This window comes from Narcine bancroftii, chromosome 1 (assembly GCF_036971445.1).
Source record: "Narcine bancroftii isolate sNarBan1 chromosome 1, sNarBan1.hap1, whole genome shotgun sequence".
NCBI lineage: Eukaryota > Metazoa > Chordata > Chondrichthyes > Torpediniformes > Narcinidae > Narcine > Narcine bancroftii.
The window spans coordinates 419,329,254-419,351,837 of record NC_091469.1 but is presented as its reverse complement, the minus strand read 5'-3'; the positions used below and the strand labels follow the sequence as shown (position 1 = coordinate 419,351,837).

Genomic DNA, 22,584 nt, shown 5'->3' with positions numbered 1-22,584 from the left:
CAGACTCGCCAAGGCAAATAGCGCCTTTGGAAGACTACACAAAAGAGTCTGGAAAAACAACCAACTGAAAAACCTCACAAAGATAAGCGTATACAGAGCCGTTGTCATACCCACACTCCTGTTCGGCTCCGAATCATGGGTCCTCTACCGGCACCACCTACGGCTCCTAGAACGCTTCCACCAGCGTTGTCTCCGCTCCATCCTCAACATCCATTGGAGCGCTTACACCCCTAACGTCGAAGTACTCGAGATGGCAGAGGTCGACAGCATCGAGTCCACGCTGCTGAAGATCCAGCTGCACTGGATGGGTCACGTCTCCAGAATGGAGGACCATCGCCTTCCCAAGATCGTATTATATGGCGAGCTCTCCACTGGCCACCGTGACAGAGGTGCACCAAAGAAAAGGTACAAGGACTGCCTAAAGAAATCTCTTGGTGCCTGCCACATTGACCACCGCCAGTGGGCTGATAACGCCTCAAACCGTGCATCTTGGCGCCTCACAGTTTGGCGGGCAGCAACCTCCTTTGAAGAAGACCGCAGAGCCCACCTCACTGACAAAAGGCAAAGGAGGAAAAACCCAACACCCAACCCCAACCAACCAATTTTCCCTTGCAACCGCTGCAATCGTGTCTGCCTGTCCCGCATCGGACTTGTCAGCCACAAACGAGCCTGCAGCTGACGTGGACTTTTTACCCCCTCCATAAATCTTCGTCCGCGAAGCCAAGCCAAAGAGTACTGCACCATCTGCTCAATATTTGGAAGAAGATTCACGTCGAAAGGAAAAAAATACAAATTACCAACTTCTTCTTCTTTCTTTGGCTTGGCTTCGCGGACGAAGATTTATGGAGGGGGTAAATGTCCACGTCAGCTGCAGGCTCGTTTGTGGCTGACAAGTCCGATGCAGGACAGGCAGACACGGTTGCAGCGGTTGCAGGGGAAAATTGGTTGGTTGGGGTTGGGTGTTGGGTTTTTCCTCCTTTGCTTTTTGTCAGTGAGGTGGGCTCTGCGGTCTTCTTCAAAGGAGGTTGCTGCCCGCCAAACTGTGAGGCGCCAAGATGCACGGTTTGAGGCGATATCAGCCCACTGGCGGTGGTCAATGTGGCAGGCACCAAGAGATTTCTTTAGGCAGTCCTTGTACCTTTTCTTTGGTGCACTTCTGTCACGGTGGCCAGTGGAGAGCTCGCCATATAACACGATCTTGGGAAGGCGATGGTCCTCCATTCTGGAGACGTGACCCACCCAGAGCAGCTGGATATTCAGCAGCGTGGACTCGATGCTGTCGACCTCTGCCATCTCGAGTACTTCGACGTTAGGGATGAAAGCGCTCCAATGAATGTTGAGGATGGAGCGGAGACAACGCTGGTGGAAGCGTTCTAGGAGCCGTAGGTGATGCCGGTAGAGGACCCATGATTCGGAGCCGAACAGGAGTGTGGGTATGACAACGGCTCTGTATACGCTTATCTTTGTGAGGTTTTTCAGTTGGTTGTTTTTCCAGACTCTTTTGTGTAGTCTTCCAAAGGCGCTATTTGCCTTGGCGAGTCTGTTGTCTATCTCGTTGAGATAGACAACGAGAAATTACCATCTACCAAAGTTATTATTGACACAAAATCAACTAATCCCTTTCATAATAGCTAACCTTTCCTTTAGAGAATGGGAGAGAAAAGGGATTAAAAGAATAGAAAATTGTTTTTTGGGAAATAATTTATCATTTGAACAAGTGAAGTACAAATATGGAATAACTCATGGTACAATGTTTGCATACCACCAACTGAAAACCTACTTAAAAGACAAGCTGGGAAGCAGACTGAGATTACCAGAAGGAAGCAGCTTTGAATATGTGATTACAGACACAATGATAATTAAAAGATTTATAACAAACCTGTACATGAAGCTGCAAGAGAAAGAAAATGATGAAATAAGCCATAAACCCAAACAAAAGTGGGAACAAGATTTAAACATAAAGATAAAAAATGAAATATGGGAAAAGCTATGCTCCGGAAATTTGAGAAATATAATAAATACAAGGTTACGCATGATACAATATAATTGGTTACACAGGCTATATTTCACGCCCCAAAAGTTTAAAAAGAATGTGATCCAACATTATCAGATAGATGTTTTCGCTGTAAGAAGGAAATGGGAACAACAGTACATGCAATTTGGGCATGTGAGAAAGTGAAAAAGTTTTGGGAGGATCTAAATCAGCTAAAATCACAAAATGCAACATAACCAAAAAATCCAGAGATCTTTCTTCTAAGTAATATAAGAAGTAAAGAGTTAGGCCTCAAACTGGATGAAGTGCAAAAAAGATTTATTATGATAGCCTTAGCTGTCGCAAAAAAATGTATAATGTCAACTTGGAAATCAGAAGAGAGCCTGAGAATACAGCAATGGTACATAGAAATGAATAAATGTATTCCATTGGAAAAAATAACATATAATTTAAAAAATAAAGTCACATTATTTGAACAAATTTGGGAACCGTACATGGAACACAACAGAGAGGGCTTGCCTCGGACCTCCACCCCCTAAAATGATAGAATGAGAAGAAGACAAAATGACCTGACCCAGTGTGTAAAAGTAGATGACACAATTTTCTTGTTTATTTTCATTGTGCGATGACATTGTTTAATGGGTTTATTGTATTGTATATGTTGAACGTTTAATGGGTTTGGAGGGGGGGGAATGGAGGGAGGGAAGGGTGGGGGATAAAGGGGAGAAAATGACACTATGTATATTCAAGAGGGAAATGTTTGTGTGTATTTTGATTGATATGATCATAGTGTGAAAAATTTAAAAAAAAATACATTGAATTCGATCAGTGGTTGCATTGTGACTGTCAAAGATTGCTTTATTTTTCAGCCTTTAACACATTTCCCTTAATCCACTGTTGATTTCAGAGAATACATTCGCATGGCGCTTTAGTTTGCATGCATAGAGAGGAGCTTGGACATGTTTGAGTCCTTGGCCTGTGTATTAAAAGTGGATTTTATCTTATTTCAAAGATGCACAATGCATGAAGCCCAGTACTCCCATGTCCCACCACCGTGCAACTGTATTTGAATAGAAAATAAAATTTCCTGAAGTGTACAGGTTAATTATACTTAACTGCGTTATGATTATAATTGTTGGAATTAACGCTATAACGATAATTGGGTACATAGATACAGATAGAAGGCAGCCGACGACAGTCATGCGCGTTTCCTTGGCACTGGCCCAGGTAGAATGGTTCCAGTTGCATGGGAGATTATGGGTAATGAAGACAGCCATTAATCCCGCATTGAGGTGCCACACTGAGCGGCCCCGAAGCAGCCCAATGAGGTGCCAGAGCGGCACCCCTTACCCCCTCCCCTTATTTTTTTATTTCAGTGAATAGGTGAAAGCCAATCAACAGGAGCATTGAAAACTACAAGTTGTTGGAACTTTAAAATACTTTTAATTTTGTGGCTTAGTTACATTTTGCATCATTTAAGCAACATTTCTGTTGTATCTCTTATTGCTTGTTGTTTTATGGGCTCCCTTACCTTCTGGGCCCCTAGGCTTTAGTCTACTCAGCCTAATGGTTAATCTGCCACTAGCAAATTATGGAATTTGGACAGTCTAAAATTTATTGGAGGTACTTTTGACTAAACCAAATTCTACTTCTGCATACTTGTCATCAAAGACATTGCTTAGTATACAATACAAAAACAATTAAAATATTTAAGCTTTCTATTTCACACTACTATAATTTCCATGCTGTGTTTAAAGAAAGGAATATTCTGTGTCTGTTATCTTGTTTTATTTCCCCAATGTTTTCAGGACTCTATAAGCAACATTTAATTTATGACCTTTCAATATTTATTTTGAATATTTACTTACCTAGGGTGTGATCGTATAGATTTCAGTTTTAGCTGTTGTGAAAAACTCTTCTGTCGCTCAGAGCAAACATGCTTACTAAATGTAAAGTATTAAGTATTAAGTACTAATTATCTTTGTTTCTCGAGAAATATAAGAATGCAGTTGCTGAAATCCAGAGCAAACAAAGAGAAGCTGAAGAGATTCAACTGTCAGGCAGCAATTATGGAGAGAAATGGACAGTCACCCTTTCAAGTCTCAAAACAGGGTCTCTAACTAAAATATTGCAGTCCATTTCTCTTGTGGATGCTGCTTGACCTGCTGAGTAGGTTGACTGTATTCAAGATCATATTGATGTCCATAAGTCATGCAAAATTATTATTTTTTTTTAGACAACGATCAGTGTGAATCTATTGAACAATCGTAACACGTGATATGACTGAATGTCCTCTTCACTCTTGATGCACCAGGAAAATTGCTAAACAGTGAGAACAAAAGTGGATTTTTTGGGGGCTTTTTCCTGCATCAAAAAAGGCTTCTATATTTTGTTTTTTTTTAAATACATAATTCTCAATTTATAGAGAAAATTGTAGTCTTATTGTTGTCAGTTTTATGTATGATAAAAAAGATGGTAAATGCAAGAAAGGCAGACATCCAGAATAGCTTTAGACCAGGCAGATCAGTTTTCTCTAGAGAATAGTTTTCCTATGTGACACAAGATGGTCCAACCTTGAGTTTCTTGATGCTGCTGACCTCTGCCAAGCAGTTGTAAATGCACCTATGACCTCAAGAAGGAAAAATAACCAAGGTTTATGGTCCAAATTGTTATTCTGTGACCCCATTGAAAATACACCTGTGGATTTTGGTTCAGAAGGCTATTATGCTCAGTAACTGTCAAGATCAAATATAATCATCCTGCTGGATGAGATCACCAGAGAATAAACAATGCCACAGCAAAGAATTTATCCTTACAGAAGCAGTGGGTAAATTAACATGAATGATGAAGTTGCATGCATGAAGATTTTTTTTCCAACTGTTTTGGATGTGGTTACAACATGAAAGTGCAACTAAAATTGATTTGAATTACACTCGAGGGCCTATCACAAGGAAGTAATTGAGGTGGAATAACTACTTCAGTAACATATTAATAAAAGCAGTATTTCCATTGGGGAAAAAATTGTGTGTCTCACTCTCAGTGCGATGAAAATTTCAATGGAAATGCATACTTGGTCGGTACATAAGAAATAGGAGCATCTGGCCCTGTTGAGACTACTCTTCCATTCAATGAGATCATGGCTAATCTGATAATAGGCTCATCTCCACCTACCTGCCTGTTCCCATATCCCTTAATTCCCCTACTATATAAAAAACTATCCAATGTCTTAAATATATTTACTGAGGTAGCCTCCACTGCATCAATGGGCAGTGAATTCCACAAATTCAACACTCTCTAGGAAAAAACAGTTCCCCTCATCTCTGACCAAAATCAACTACCCTGAATCTTGAGCCTAAGTCCCCTTGTTCTGGATTCCCTCACCAATTGAAACAATTTACTTATCTCTATCTTATATATGCCTTTCATAATTTTATACATAAGATCCCCTCTCATTCTTCTAAATTCCAGCAAGTGCAGACCCAGACAACTCAATGTCTTCTCATAGGCTAACCCTCTCATTTCTGGAATCAACCTTTTGTTAATTACAGAGTGTGCTTCTTTCTCATTGAATACCTCTTTTTGATTGGGATTGATTCTTGCTGAGCATGTGAACATGCTGTTTGAATATCTCTCACTATTCTTCCACCCATCGGACTCTCGGCTTATTTATCCTTCCTACCTCAGAGAATTTCTTTAAACCACTACAACTGCTGTTATTTAAATTAAGAACACTGGTCCTTAACATCTGGATGGCTTAAGATGCAAGAAGAGATTGGATAGACTGGGACTTTTTCTCAGGAGTGATGGATGCTGAAGAGTGATCTTTGAGGTTTATAAAATTATGAAAGGGACTAGATAATTTATCTCTTTCCCATTGGAGGGAAGTTCAAAGTAGAAACCATGGGTTTAGGTTATGGGGGAAATATTTAAAGAGGACCTGAGGAACAATTTTTTTTTCCCCACAAAGGTGATGGATATATGGAATGAGCTGTCAGAGGTGAGATGAACAATGTTTAAAAGACATTTGGATGGGTATCTGGACAGAGAAATGTGGCCCAAATTTAGGCAAATGCATAGATGGACATCTCATTGTTATTGGATAGGTTAGGCTGGAGCAGTAAAACTGGATTCTCTATTTCCAATATTTAATTACATTTTATTTTTTACATTTTTTATAAAATTAATCTTAAATTAAAATGTTACTTGTATCAAAATAGATATTCTGCCAAAATTGACTTCAATAGGATTCACAGGACACAATCCGAAGGAAACTCTTTCCAGCAAGACCAGCTAATGGGTGTAGAAATCATTTAGTATACAGGAACTACCTGTAATTTACATTCCTACTTGTACAAGCAATTACAATTGGCAAATGAGACTTGTATAGTTTGAAAGAAGCAAAACACGAAAGTCTGCAATCAATGTGGTTGAAGAAAAAGCACAATGCTTGAAAAACTCAGCTGATATAAGATGGCTTTGTTAATTCAAATTGTGGAAATTAGTCCACCGATTTTGAAGTCCAAAAGTAGCCACTGAAGAAAAATTTAAAGCATGTGAATACTAATAGTGGCTATTTTTTTCTCTGACTTAATCTGAAATATAGATACCAATGGCCATGCAAGATGGCTATTTATCATTTTAAGAAGAGGATGAATTCAAATTCTTGTCGAAGACCTTAGCAAACGTGTCATAGGATATTTCTGTTGTGACACTGTCAAAATCATTATTTGGTTAAATGTCAAACAAGTTTTTATTTGGATCATGTTTGTGTAGTGTAAACAATCTAACATTTGAAATGGAGAAGTATAACAATGTAAAAAGAGATGGAATCCAGACCAGCAAAACATTTTTAACTGACTCTCCTCCAATGTGCAGCCAGTGAATGTCAATTAAATCTGAAAGGTGAGGAGAGGATGGAAGGAGAGTGTAAGGGGAACATTACAGAATGGATTAATGAAAATGCTGAGTAAGCCAAACATTCTATGGTGAGGAAATCTGAGCAATCATTTCATTTTATGACTTCATCAGAACTGATTGTTTCCTTCAAGTGGGTTGTTAATGTATGATATATAAATGAAAAGTTTAGATTTTTTTAAAAATTGAGGACAGACACACCTATTCTGCTCAACTGGATCTAGGATGTTAACAGTTGCACTTATTTCAGAAATGAAGAGGCAGGACAAAATCATTACTTGGTTCACTGCTGTCTTGCTGAATAATTGATGGTTGTGCAAAACAATGGTCAAAATACAATTTTGTCCAATAGAGTAAGTTGTAGATTTTTTTTTGATTTCCACAAATGTCAACTATTGTCAGCAGGAACTGCATGGTGGTGTTATTCTTCATCTAATTGATGAGAGGGTGTTACCATAATTATAGAATTGAAGAGAGAAATGGAGCAGCACAGGTTACCGTTACATGGGGAAAAAATAGCCTGACAAAGAACCCAAGCCTGAGACATTGGTTGGTTACCCTGTATGTCCTATGGATGCTTTGCAATCTCCTGCACATTTGTGCATTGCACTCGACATCTGTATCTGCAGTCTTCCTTGTTTAGCAAGTTCACTCCCCATTATTGTTTTTTTTTCCCTGCAACCCATTCTTGCATTTCCATCAACATCAACCATGTTCTACTCTTTATTTCTGTATTGGGGAAATTTACAGTGACCAGTAAACCTGCCAACGTGTCTTTGAAATATCAGAGGAAAGAAATCAAAGCACCCAAAAGTCATCCATGCAATCATAAGGATTTAACAACTCTGCATAAACATTGCCAGAGGTCAGGATCGAACTTGTGTCTCTGCAGCTGTGAGTCAGAACTCTGCTAGTGTGCTGCACCACTGTGTTGCCCAATAACCTGACAATGCATTTCCAGCCAGACACTGGATCTTCCACATCTATAAATTTTCACTAATCCAAAACTCGACTGCCTTTTTCTCAACTTGCTATGATGCCATGTTGCCCTATTGACACTGTGCTTGCTCATGTACAATGTATAAGATATAAAATGTTCATCCTTTTGTAGACCTTTTCAAAACTTTACCCACCTTTGTGCGTCTTCTCCCGTCTCTTCAATCTTCCAATGTATCTGCACTTCTTTAAATTCGCTCTCTTGATTGTCCTATAATATTGCTCAAGTGCAAGTCGTCCCACTTGCTGGCATTTGGAACATGTACATCTGTCATTTTACCTTATCTTTGCCCCTCATTATTTTATAAACCTTCATAATATATCCCCAATAGCTTCTTCGGCTCCAGAAAGTAAAGTTTCCCGACCCAGCCACAACTTATGATTCAAGCCAGTAACGGTATGTGTAGATGACCAGAACTGTGTTCAATATTCCATGTATGGTTGCTGTATATTACTTTCATGGAACTGTGTACTCATACCCCTGAATCTCTCTGTTCTACAGTCTCCAGGATAGCACTGTTCACTGTGTTAATCCAATCTTAGTTTAACTTCCCAAAATGCAACATCTTGCACTTGATCTTAAATACTATCTGCCCACTTTCCAAGTTCATAAATGGTACCTCAGGTCCTTTACCATGTTAAAGGCATGATCATTAAATTAAAATATCTTGTTAAGACACAAGGGATCCAGTTAAACATTTGCCTCTAAATCTGCTCTTGAAATAATGTTTTCACTCCAGTAGCATAAAGCCCTAGGCTATGATTTATCTTGGGGCTACCAGCATATCTTTGAGAAAACAGATCTGGAGGAAATCCATGTGGTCACAGGGAGAAAAAAACTCCACGCTGACGGTGCTCACGGCCAGGAATAAACCTTGGACGCTGGATCTTGGATGAAACAGGTCCATAGATAATCATTGGCCACCTGTAATCCACATGACACCCCCAAATGGAAGTTGTGTTTACGGTGAGTCAGAGGTGTGTGCACCTGACCTCTGGCTCTGCACTCAGTAAATTGTTGACTCCATCTTGGATTTGACTCCCCAGCTTTGCCCCACCTCCAGTGCCAATTAAATTTGAAAGTTGAAGATTAAAAGTTAATTTTAAAATTGCAAGTTGAATTTAAAGATTTTTTTTTGTTTTTTGTCCTCTCAATGTGCTTTAATGCTTTTAATTAAAAACTGTTTTGAGTTTATTTTAATTTTTTTCAATTAATTGTCATAGACATTTTCAAACTATAAAAGAGCCTTCCCTCCGATGTAGGGGCAGAATTAGGCCATTCACCCCTCGAGTCTACTCTTCAATTCACATCATGGCTGGTGTATTCTTTTTTCAACTCCTTTTTCATACCTTAGTCCTATAACCTTTGCCCTTACTAATCAAGAACCTATCAATCTCTGACTTACTCAATGACTGAACCATATCAGCCATCTGTGGCAACAAATTCCACAGATTCACTACCCTTTGGCGGAAGAAATGTCTCCTTGTCTCACTTCAAAAGGGGCGTCCTTTTATTCTGAGGCTGTGCCCTTTAGGCTTGCTGTCTCCCTCTATTTCTTCCATGTCCACTGTACCCTTTGAATATCTTGAGGGAGGGCTCATGTCCAAAATGTTGATAATATATTTTACCTCCTATATGTCATAGTGATAAATAATATTCAGTTATCGACTATAATTCCTTGCAGGATAATATAGATTGGTTATCGATTGTAATGGCTGGCATGTTGCACAGGACCATGAGAGAGTAAAAGACAGTAATGGTGGAATAAAGACTGAGCATATTTGAACTCAACCTGACTTTATTTGACCTCAGGATTCGACACTGGCGATGAGGATGAACTGAGATTCTTGGTATTTAGCTACACATGAGAAAATATGGCATTTGGAGGAATTTAAGCCGCAGGAATTAAAGGTTTGTCTCCATTAGACCTGACTGGAGAAGCAAGCGTAGTTAGTGATCTTTGGGTGGCTTGGTAACAAGGAGTTCGATTCATATGCCGACAGCTTAGGACTGTTGGTCGATGGGGCGATGCCGGGGGAGTTCACATGGAGGAGGGTTCTACTGTATACAGCTGGGGCTACAGTGCGGGAGATTTTCAAGATGCTGGCCAACACGGGGAGCAAAGCTGATCATAACAAGGCTGTTGACGCCTTGAAAAATCATTTTGTTTGTGGGATAAAATGCCACATTCCAACACCATGTCTTTCGACAGATCAAACAGAGGGACATGGAAACCATTGTTCAATTGTTCACACAACTCAGGAAGGCGGCTGAAGGTTGCAATTATGGAGCAAATTTGGAAAACCAGATTTGAGATCAGGCGGTACAAAGTTGTACATCAAACCACTTGGGACGCAAATTGTTGGAGAAAGGTGCAACACGCATTGGCAGAAATGTTGACAATAGCAGCATCATTTGAAACAGTGGAAACTCAGTTTCAGACTATGAAATTGGATGGTCCGCCAGCTGGACGTGATGGCACAGTTTCTGGTCAAGTTCGTAAGATTTTTACCGCCGCAAGCAAAGGACAGGAACATGGTAAGCACACTAGTTCTTCGGAGCATCGTGAGTGTTACTGATGTGGCAATATCAGACATTTTGGCAAAGATTTGCGCTGTCCGGCCATGGATCAAAGATGCAGAGGTAGAAACTGTGGTAGAAAGAGGAATTTTGCTGAGAAATGCAGAGCCCCACCCCAGGCAAGAGGTGAACCCAGACATACAAATAATTGTGGAGGAAGAAAGGGGATGAGAGGCGGACATAGGCCGAGGGGCGAACAAAATGTACGTCATGTTGAAAAGGGTCCATGTGAATGTGAACGTCCATGTGATGATGATCAGGAAAAACAAACTGAAACAAAATATGCTTTTGCTATTAACAGTAAACATGCAAATACAAAGGTACCAGTGGTGATTGGAGGGGTGAAGGTTGACATCGTGGTGGACAGTGGGAGTGACACGAACATCTTAGAGTACTGTGGGAGCAACTATAAAAGGAAAAGATAAAATGTACAACCAGAAGATATGAGAAAAAGTTGTTTCATACACCTCATCGAAGCTGCTTCAAACAATTGGATGCTTTACAGCAGAGGTTCAGGTGGATGTCCAGAGTAATCTTACACCACTTACCACGATGGCAGAGTTTGTTGTCATAGAGGACAATGGGAACCTCTACTGAATAAAGAGATGGCACAGGCAATGGGTGTATTACGTATAGGCCTGAATGTGAACTCAGTGCATCCTATACTGATCTGAAGGACGAATTCCAGTCAGTTTTTGAAGGATTTGGAAAACTAAGGAACAGGCAGATCAAACTGAAAATAGATCCAGAGGTCAGGCCCATAGCACAACCCATGAGAAGGACACCATTTGGGCTGAGAGAGAAAGTGGAAGCAAAAACACACGAACTTGTCCAACAAGACATAATGGAACCAGGGGAGGAACCAACACCTTGGGTCAGCCCAGTTGTTGTAGTCTCGGAACCCAGTGAAGAGATCAGACTATGTATTGATATGAGGAGCGCAAATGAATCAGTAGTGAGGGAAAGCCACCCCACTCCTATTAGTGCCTACAGGAACTATAAGCAAAATCTTCTCAAAGTTGGATTTGAAATGGGGTTTCCAACAGCTAGAACTAGAGCCAGAGTCAAGAACAATCATTACATTTGTCATACATTGTGGATTGTTTAGATACAAGAGGTTACTATTTGGTGTAAACGCTGCTCCAGAGATCTATTAACATGAAATCCACAAAGTGATCCAAGGAGTTCCAGGCACAGCTAACATCTCAGATGATATTGTCCATGGTGCCACATGTGAGGAACATGATAAGAGACTTAGACAGCCTGGTTGAAAGATGCTGGATTGACAGTGAATGCAGACAAATGTTTGCTGCGTGTATCCAAGATGGCATTCGTTGGTCACAAGCTGACTAGTGAAGGTATCAATCCAACTGAAGGTAAAGTCAAGGCAGTTGCAGAGGTTTGAGAACCAAGGAATGCGACAGAAGTGAGGAGCTTCCTGGGCCTAGTAAACTTTTGTGCAAGGTTCATACTAAATCTAGCAACTATTGCAGAACCACTGAGAAGGCCAACAAGGAAAATTGCTCACTTTGCGTTCAGACCCGACCAAAGGAAGGCATTTCAGAAATTGAAAAGAAGCCTGATGATTGCACATACATTGGGATATTTTGATCCAAAGGCTCAGATACGTGTCATAGCTGATGCTAGCCTAGTGGGACGAGGAGCAGTCCCAGTTCAGATGCAAGGGGAACAATGGAGGGTGATTGCATATGCGAGCAAGTCACTTACTGATGTTGAAAGATGTTATTCACAGACAGAAGGAGGCCTTGGGACTGGTATGGGCATGCAAACATTTCCATGCTTATCTATGTGGCATAGAGTTCCAGCTTTTAACTGATCACAGACCACTGGAAGCCATTTATTCTCTGAAAATGAAGCAGGGTGCTAGAATTGAAAGATGGATCCTGAGATTAGCACAATATCGCTACAGGGTGATTTACATAGCAGGGAAAAAAAACAATATTGCCGATTCACTATCAAGGTTACTGAAAGATGATGGGGTAAAGTACTCAATGCTTGAGATGGAGGCTGCATTGTTCATGAGATTTGTTGCACTGAATGCCACACCACGGGCAGTACAAACCAGGGAGATAGAGGAGGAATCGTGCATGGACCCAGAAAGTCAGAATAAAATGGACACAACGTTTATTCCCCAACCATATATTGCGGTATCCAGAGAAGGAAATCAGGTGATGGTCCAGTCATCAGGTGTTACTTATGACAGAAACACATCATATGTGAAAAAGTATTATCATTGCTTCGCTCCAGTGATGTTGATGCCAGACGAAACTGCGAGAGAGCAGAGACGAGATGACCAGATTGATGGACCTGGAATGAACCAGCTGGAAAGAGAAACTACTGGAAACCAGCATCAAGGTGAGTAGAAAGTAGGGGTGGTATGATGACCCATTCAGCAGTCCAGAAGCAGGCCAGACAATATGAGGAGAGAGACCGCAACGTCAGCCATGACCACCTAGGAGATTTCAAGACTTCATGATATAATAGTGTGGAGAACTTTAGATTTTATGGTTTGGAAATCTGTGTTTTGTAAATCATCCAGGAAAATATGTGATTTGGAAATTGAAGTTGATAGTGGTATTGAAAATAATCAGTATCAAAAGTTGACTGGTTTAAAAGTAGTTTAAGCATTATTCTTTTATTTGATAATGGAGGGATGTCATTGTGATAAATAATATAGTTCGGTTATCGACTTTATTGCCTTGCAGGATAATATAGATTGGTTATCGATTGTAATGGCTGCCATGTTGCACAGGACCATGAGGGAGTAAAAGTAATGGTGGAATAAAGACTGAGCATAATTGAAATCAACCTCAAAGTGTTGACTTTATTTGACCTTAGGATTCGACACTATGGACATTGCAAGATCTGCTGAGTTCCTCCAGCATTTCAGGCTGCAACACATCGTTCATTATCATGACTGCAGCATTTTTAGTTTTCTTCCCAGGTTCTCTCCTTCTTCTGTCTATTGCCTCCTTCTGTTATGAGTTATGAGCTTTGCTTGATGCAAGATCTTACTGTTGATTTTCCACTTGGGCTTTAACCTGTTCTCCAGGTTCCTCAAATGTTGTGTGCGATTATGCTGTCAATATGTGCTCTTCACTCTAAAAATACAGCATATGATTACTGATGTGAATTTCCATTCCCTTTTACTGTGTTAAACTTTCAAACCTATTATTCTCAGGTTTGTTAAAATTGATGCACAAGGAGAAGCGCTTGAATGTCTCATGATAGTTTAGTTATTCATTTGTGTATCTCTTTTTATTTGGTGGCATTGTGTTTTTCATAAGGAGTATTCTATCAAACAGCTTGCAGAACTGCTTTTCATGCCAAGTGAAACTTGTCTGAAATGAAAGATTTACTGCTCAAACGAGTGAAACTTGAAAATTGAGGACAGCCCACTGTTGTTGCTGGCAGAAGCAAAATAAGTTCATGTTTCTCAGTAATGTCTTGTACATCACTGGTTCGAAATAAAACTCTTTGAAAGACTGATGCTTCCTTTGCAAATTTGGAAGGCTTTGTGTTTGTTGCTGATTCATGAAATGCACAAGAGATACTTCTAACACAAAAGTAATATAAATTTCAGTGTATCATGTATGAATAAATGGATGAGTGGCAGAAAATTCAGGGTAATTTATATGAAAGTGAGAAAGGGTTATAGGAAAATAAGTGAACAAGAGAGATTAATGGGATTACTCTGAGAAATGAATTTGATTTGATGGACCAAATGGCCTCCTTCAGTAAATATAAAAAGATCTATGAAAAACATGAATTGCTTCCTGCTACAGTAGAATTTCAATATCTAATCCTGAAGGTTCAACATCTAGCTTGCTAAGTAATGTTTTGCCACATTCCTTTTCCTCTCAAAGGGGCTGTATTTCCATATTCCCTTTCTACACTGGCCATGGCTACGGCGCTGCTTTTTCACTTACCTGACCCTGGTTTCCAAGCTCCCTTTCAATTCACCTTGTTTCCTGTAACATTTATTATTGTACTGTGCAGCATCTTTTTTTAAAAAAGAAAATGTAATTTAAAATAACATTAGCAATGGAAATAACATTGAAGAACCTTGAAAATCCAGCCCAGGCCTCCAAAAGTCCAACGTGTACCAGAGTTTCAAACATTTCCTTTTTGCTGAAAATGTATTTAAAAGTTGAAAGGATTTTATGCAAAATTTGCTTTGATGTGAAATGGTACTAAAACCTCTGGACTGTTCCACACAACACTCATTTAATGTTTTTGATAATACAGTAAGTGTTTCTAAATCTCATGTTAAAATTCTTTGCAATTTTACCTGCATTTATTTTCTTTTCAGATTGTGGTTTGAATGTACATAAGCAGTGTTCGAAATTCGTACCCAATGACTGTCAACCTGACCTCAAAAGAATCAAGAAAGTGTACAGTTGTGACCTAACAACACTTGTGAAAGCACACAACACACCGAGGCCTATGGTGGTGGATATGTGCATTCGGGAGATTGAAGCACGAGGTTTGACTACACCTTTTCAAAGTTGTAGAATATTGATCAAATGTTTGTTTCTACTGTACCCAAAGTGAGTAAAGCTGCTTGGCAAAAGCTGGTTTATATTCATCTCAATCTTGTAGACCTGGAATATTTCAACATATTTGGGGAGAAAGTGATCTGGTTGTTTTTAAATCTGTGTCCACTATCACTTCCCCCTCTATGAACAGAAAAGTTGCTCTTTTTATCAACCATAGACGTGATTTGTCATACTTCTGTTGGATGTCAGAGCACAGAGAAGGCTTGTATTTTGTATCATTATTTTATGTTCCCCTCTTGTTCTGTCTCATCCTGACCAGCTGCAATTAATGACCCTTCATTGCCTTTTCTCAGCCAACAGCACAAACTTTTTTTCATTCTCTCTCATTTTCTACTTTATGACAAGCATTCTGCCGTTCTCAATCTCTCCTCCTTCTCTTAAAACATCTTTGTTTTCTAACTTTTTTCTTGGTCCGTTGGAAGGTCATGAATGTGAAACATTAAAGATTCTCTTCCCATGTATGCTGCCTGACCTACTATGAGTTTTCTGTTTTAATTTCAAATTTCCATCATTTGCAGTTGTTTGTATTTTAAGATAGTCTGCTCTCCTTTTTCTCAGTATCTGAGCAAATATTTTCTTTAACTTATCCACTTCCCCTTTGCATCATTTCAGGCTGGACATTCCAGATCAAAAAGATTTAATTTGATTAATTTGGTTTCCCTCCTTCAGTTGAATATTTCATGTTTGTTTTTCCTTAGACTTTTTTATCACTAGTTTAAGGATGATCTCTTTTTTCCAAATTCTCTTTGCTGAAACAAGTTCATATTGGGGCATATTGATGTGGAAGGATGCAGAGCATGGGCCCATAATGGTCTGTTCAGTTCTTCATGCAAACCAATGAAAACCTAACAATCTAACTCTTCCCTCTTTCACAGCACATAGCCCTTAATTCTTCTTACATCCATGTGCCTATCTAAGAGTCTTTTAAATGTCCTTATTATACCAGACTCCACTACCACCCCGGAAATGCATTCCAGGCACCCACCATTCCACCTCTGGTGTCTCCCCTAAACATTCTTTCACTCACCTTTAAAAAAAAGAGTTCCTCTGGTATTAGCCATTGCTGCTCTTGGAAAAAGGTGCTGGCTCTCCACTTCTCATAATCCTGTACCCCACTGTTAACTTGCCTCTCATCCTCCGTCACTCCACCCTTCAATTGACAGCCATCCTCTTGACCCTGCTCTGCCATTATGGGTCATCTTATCATAATTTCAGCTTCACTTTCCTGCCTGAGACATTCATCAATGTATGAGCAAAATGCCTGAATGAAATGACGCAGGGAGAAGAGCACAGGCCCCAGGCAACTGGTCATAGATGGATATGGGAGGAAGGGTACAAGAGAAAAAAAAGCTGAGAAATGATATGGGAGGGGATGGCTCTGAATGGGGAGAGGGAAGGAGGTGGAGAGCTGAAGGAGATGAGAGAGGGATGGGGAAGGGAGGGAGAATGGGGAGTTGCCTAATAGAAACTGGAGAGGCTGATGTTAATGCCATCTGGTTGGAGAGTTCCCAGACCGAATATTAGGTATTGCTCCTCCAATTTGGGATGGCCTCAGTTGGACAGTGCATGAGACCACAAACAGACATGATGGCTCAAGAGTCCTGTGGACAAAGCTCAACGATGAGATCTCCCAGCCTACGTCCAGTCTCTCTGATGTAGAGAAGGCCACAACAGGAGCATCAGATGCAGTAGATGACCCCACAGAAGCATTGTTTCACTTGGCCGGACAGTTTGGAGACCCGAATGGTAGTGAGAGAAGAGGCACTTCTTGCAGTCACAGGGATAGATACAAAGGGGGCGATTAGTAGGAAGGTATAAGTGGACGAGGAAGTGGCGGAGGGTGCTCTGCGGTTGGTGGAGAGGGGAGTAGAGGATAAATTGTGTCTGGTGGTGGGTTCATGTTGTAAGTGATGGACATTGTAGAGGATAATGTGTTAGATGTCGAGGCTGGTGGGGAGGTAGGTGAGGACAAAGAGAATCATGTTGTGTCATGAGGCAGAAGGGACCAGAACAGACATGCAGGAAATGGAAGAGATGCAGGTAAGGCTGAGTTGATGGTAGTAGAGGGGAAGCCATGTTTTTTTTCAAGGAGGACATCTTGGATAATCTGGAATGGAAGACTTCATCCTGGGAGTAGATGCGATTGAGATGGAGGGACTGAGAGAAAGGAATAGAATCCTTACAGGGTGTAGGGTGTGAAGAGGATTATTAGAGGTAATTGTGGGAGTTGGTGGATTTGTAGAAAATATTGTGGAAAGTTTTTCTCCTGAGATGGAGACAGGGAGAGAGAAGGGGAGAGTGTTAACAGAGATGGGCCAAGTGAATTTGAGATTGGGATTTAAAAAGGATAAAGTTGATGAGCTCATCATGGGTACATGAGGCAGCAGCAATGCAGTCGCATTGTAGTGGAGGAAGAGTTGAGGATCCTTACCTATGTAGGCTTGCAGCACGGATTGCTCCACATGGCTGGGACCCGTTTGACTTGAAGAAAGTGGATAAGTCAAAGAGGAAATTATTGCAGGTGAAAACAAATTCTGCCAGGTGGGGGAGAGTGGTGGTGGAAGGGGGAGCAGGGGAATCTGATTGGATCTGTTATTGAGAATGTAACTAAGGGCTTTGAGACTTTCATTATGGGGAATGGAAGTGTGTAATGGTCGGACCTCATACTGAAAATGAGGTGGTGGAGTTCAGGGAATTGAAAGTTGTTGAAGGGCATGTAAGGTATTTTATTGCAGGAATTCATTCCAGGAGTCAACCCAATGTACATCTGAATTTTAAGTAAGGGTATAGGAACTTGATACTGTGCTCTAGCTGTGGTTTCATTAAGGTTGCTACAAGGCTTATCTAATGTTGTATTCTATTTCCTTTGCAATAAAAATATTCCTAATTACTTGCTGTAACTCCATGGCTACTTTCTGTGTTCCATGTACAAGGTGACCCAGGTCCCTTTATGGCAGCATTCTATAGGCTTTCTGCATTTCAACTCTATTCTGCATTTCTGTTCTTCCAAACAAAGTGGATAACCTCACAATTTCCTGCATATCATCTGCCTTTTTTAATACTGTATCTGACCTACCCAAATTCTTCTAAAAATGTCACAACTTGACTTTCTGCCCACCTTCATATTGTAGAAACATTTATTTGCAATAAACTCATCTCCTTTATCAGTCATAGATAGTTCAAGACCCTAGTGATTTTATGTGAAAACACTCTTGTTAAATAAAAGTGACTTTTTTTTCCTTCTGTTTTCTTGTGGTTAAACAATTATCTATTGATGTTAGCACAATTCCATGAGCTCTCAGATTGTACAGTTGACCTTTTATTGAAAACCTGGTGGAATCACGTAATTCAGAGGATGTAGGATCCCGACCCTCCCGGGGAAAAAAAAAAACAATTTAAATGAAGTAAAACAAAGTAAAAACATTGCATGATGTATCCAAATAAGAGAAAAACTATTGTTGGACCATTTAGTAATATCTCCAAGGAATTCAAAGGGAGGCCTCCATCGCAGAAGGAGCCTGGACCTGGAGTTGTGACAAGATCCTGATGGAAGGCTGAGATGGAGGGGACACTTGTAGATGCATCCCTCCTGAAGATTGGGAAAAATGGCATTGGACAGGAAGGAACTGTGTCACTGTGCGAGCCCAAATTGGTGGGCATGTGCAGTTCAATTGAGGAGGTATTATCTTTCAAAAAAGATTTAACAAAATGGAATTTCTTGCAAGAAATAGAAGAGATGAAGCCAGAAAGCAATAATGATGAAAATACAGAACAGGGAGAAGAAGAGAAACAAGAGGATATATCAGTATCTCAAGAGTAACAGCAAATTAAGTACAGGGTTATACAAAGGCTACAGGGAAGAGTAAATTTAAAGAGACTCCACTTGAAGATGTAAGAGAAATGCTGCAATGTATGAGTTTATTATTAAGACAAATTATGAAAATAAAGATGCAAAAGAATCCAAGAATATTTTTACTTGGGGATATATATGAAAAGGATACAAAATTGAAAATGGATAAATATCAAGAAATTTTTAAGTATTGCAATAGCAGCTGCAAAGAAATGTCTAGCGATGTCATGGACAGATGATAAGGAAGTGCTGCTAAGTAGATGGTATAGTGAGATGCAAAATTGTATACCTTTGGAAAAAATTACATATAGTTTAAGGAATAGAGTTGAAAACTTTTATAGTATTTGGAAACCATATATGGATTTTATGAATAATTTTCTGTCCACTACTTCTACCTTCTCCATTCCTCTTAATCAGAAATTTTAATAATAATTAATGATTGTATATGTTAGTATTTTTGCATATTAAATGGTAGGTGTTTTCTTCTTTCTTTTTCTTACTTTTGGGTGAGAGGGGGGTTGGGGAGAAAAAATATAAAAGTTTTTTTTATCATTGGATATAGATATTTGATTAATGTTTTATTCATTGGTTTTTTTGTTTCTGTAATGATACAAATAATTAATTTTAAAAAAAAAATCTTCCATAGATCCCATGCCTTATGACTTTCTGACCAATGCCGACCAATTTGTCCCATTTACCTGCATTCTGAACCTTTCCTATCCATGCCTTTTGAATGTGACATTTTTCTGCACTACTACCACTTTCTCTTGTAACTCATGTCTTATACACACCATCCTGAGTGAAGAAAGTGCCTTCAGGTCTCTGTAATCTTTCTCTTCTTACCTCAAATCGAGGTGCCCTAGTTTTAGATGATCTTACCCTGGCTAAATGCCCATGATTATACTTGTGCTCCTTGATTTTATAAACATCAGAATAGTCTAGTGCTGCTCAAGGGGATTAAAAGGGATAGGATTGGAGGATTAAAAAGAATGGGGGAGAAACATTACTAATCAGGTATAGTATCACAGCTGAAGAAAGGGAGGATGTTGTGGAGGAATTGTCCACTGAGTCAGTGTGAATGGAAGTCAAAAACAAGAAGGGAGCAATCACTCTAATGGGATCAGTCCACAGGCCTCCAAATAGCCCTTGGGACTCTGAGGAGCAGATAAGTAAGCTGATTTTGGAAATAAAAGCGTTGTCCTCAATTTTCCAAATATTGACCGGCACCGCCTTACTGCAAGAGGGATAGACAGGGTAGAATTTGTCAGATGTGTCCAAGAAGGATTATAATGCAGTATGTGGACAAGCTGACTAGAGGAAAGGCCATAATGGATCTAGTTCTGTGTAGTAAACCTGATCAGATGTCAGACCTCTTGGTAAGGGAGAATTTTGGTTAAAGTGACCACAACTCCCTGGTCTTTAGTAAAGCTATGGACAAGAATAAGAGTAGACCAAATGGTAAAGTGCTTAATTGGGGAAGGGCTAATTACAATAGGATTGGGTAGAAACTGGAGCGAGTGAACTGAGAACAGACATTCTTTGGAAATAGCACAGACACAATGTGGGAGGATGTTTAGGAACCACTTGCATGGGGTTCTGGTTAGGTTTGTCCCACTGAGACCGAGAAAAGATGGTAGGATAAGGGAACAAAAAGGGTGAGACAGCTAGATAAGAGAAGAATTAGGAAGCAAAAGACAGGAAGGACACATGAGAATTATCTGGTCACCAGGAATGATCTGAGGAAAGGTCTTCGGAAAGCCAGAATGGCGGCACAAGGCGGCCTTGGCAAGTAGGATTAAGGCATTTTATACACACGTGAAAAGCAAAAGGATGACGTGAGTGATCCTTCTGCTTCTGGATAAAGGAGGAAAATGTGCCCAGAGGAAGGAAGGGGAGGTCCTAAATAAATATTTTGTTCCACTATTCACCAGAGAGGTCAGAATAGAAGAAACTCATGTGCTGGATCTTCTTAAAAACCTGATGAGTCCCTGGGACCAGACAAAAAAATACTTCTGGTAACTACAGGAAGCGAGGGAAAGATTGCTGGGGCTTTGGCAATTATCTTTACTTCCCTGGTCAAAGGAGAGGTACTGGAGGATTGGAGAATGCTAAATATTGTTCCCTTGCTTAAAAAAGGTAATAGGGAGAATCCTGGGAAATGTAGACCAGAGGGTCCTGCATCAGTAATGGGAAAACTATTGTAGAGGATTCTTAGGGACAGGATTTATGAGCATTTAGAGAACTATTTAGGGATTGTCAGCAAGGCTCTGTGAGGGATAAATCATGCCTCATGAGCCTAACTGAGTTTTTTTTTTGAGGATGTAATAAAAGAAATTGATGAAGGTAGGGCAGTAGATTGGTGGGTATGGATTTTAGTAAGGCATTTGAAAAGGTCCCCTATGGTAGACTCATTCAGAAAGTCATGATACATGGAATCCATGGTATATTGGCTGTGTGGATTCAAAACTGGCTTGCCTGAAGAAAGCAGAGAGTAATATTGGAGGACAGTGACTAGTAGAGTTCTGCAGGGATCTGTTCTAGGACCCCTGCTCTTTGTGATTTTTATGAATGACCTGCTGAAGAAGTAGAGGGATGGCTCAGTAAGTTTGCAGATGACATGAAGGTTGGAGGTGTTGTGAATAGTGTAGAACATTGTTGTAGGTTACAACAGGATATAGACAGGATAGAGCATTGCGCAGAAAAGTGGCAGATGAAGTTCAATCTGGATAGGTGTGAAATAATGTATTTTGGAAGGTTGAACTTGAAGGTGAAGTGCATGCATTCTTAAAAATGTGGAAGAAAAGAGGGACCTTGGGGTTCAAATCCATTGGTCTTTCAAGGTTGCATACAGGTTGATAGGATAGTTAAAAAGGCTTTTACCTAACATGCTGGCCTTCATTAGTCAGGGGATTGAGTTCAAGAGTCACGAGGAAATATTGCAGTTCTTTAAAACTCTGGAATATTGTGTTCAGTTCTGGTCGCCTCATTATAGGAAGGATGTGGAAGCCATGGAGAGGGTGCTGAGGAGATTTACCATAATGATGCCTGGATTGGAGGCAAGGTTAATGGAGTTAGAGCTTTTCTCGTTGGACCAAAGAAGGATGAGAGGTGACTTAATAGAGGTCTACAAGAATATGAGAGGCAGAGATAGGATGAACCTTTTTCCCGGGGAAATGTAGCAAATACCAGAGGACATCTGCACAAGGTAAGGGGAGGATAGTTTAGGGGAAATGGCAGGGGTAAGTTCTTTTTTAAAACAGAGAGTAGTGGGTGCTTGGAATGCATTGCCAGTGGTGGTGGTGAAGGCCAGTACAATAGGGACTTCAAAAAATGCTTAGACCAGTACATAGATACAAAAAAAATAGAGGGTTATAGATATAAAGCAGGGAAGCTTTAGTTTGTTGAATTGATTTCTGTCTGTCGGGGGAATTGTTTGTACTATGCTCTTGCGTTCTATGTCTCTCCTTGGTCCTCCTTGTTCAAATCTCTCCTTGTAATTCAATCCCACCAATCCTAGTAACATTGTCATGAATATTTTCTGCACCCTTCCCAGCTTAATGACATTTTTCCTTGAGATGGGTTACCAGAATTTCTCATAATACTCCAAGCATTGTAACATGACTTCCCTGCTCCTGTACTCATTACCCCAACCAATGAAGTCAAGTATGCC

At 40.1% G+C, this 22,584-nt stretch overlaps 1 protein-coding gene across 5 annotated transcripts in view; it reads left to right on the top strand.

Annotated features, from left to right (window-relative positions):
- chn2 (chimerin 2) overlaps nucleotides 1-22,584 on the top strand; it is a 335,049-nt gene that overhangs the window by 292,953 nt on the left and 19,512 nt on the right. For all 5 annotated transcript variants that reach the window (XM_069914081.1, XM_069914083.1, XM_069914079.1 and 2 more), the window contains one exon: nucleotides 14,818-14,991. In XM_069914081.1, the coding sequence (XP_069770182.1) occupies nucleotides 14,818-14,991 (174 nt within the window). The remainder of the gene's footprint in view (nucleotides 1-14,817; nucleotides 14,992-22,584) is intronic.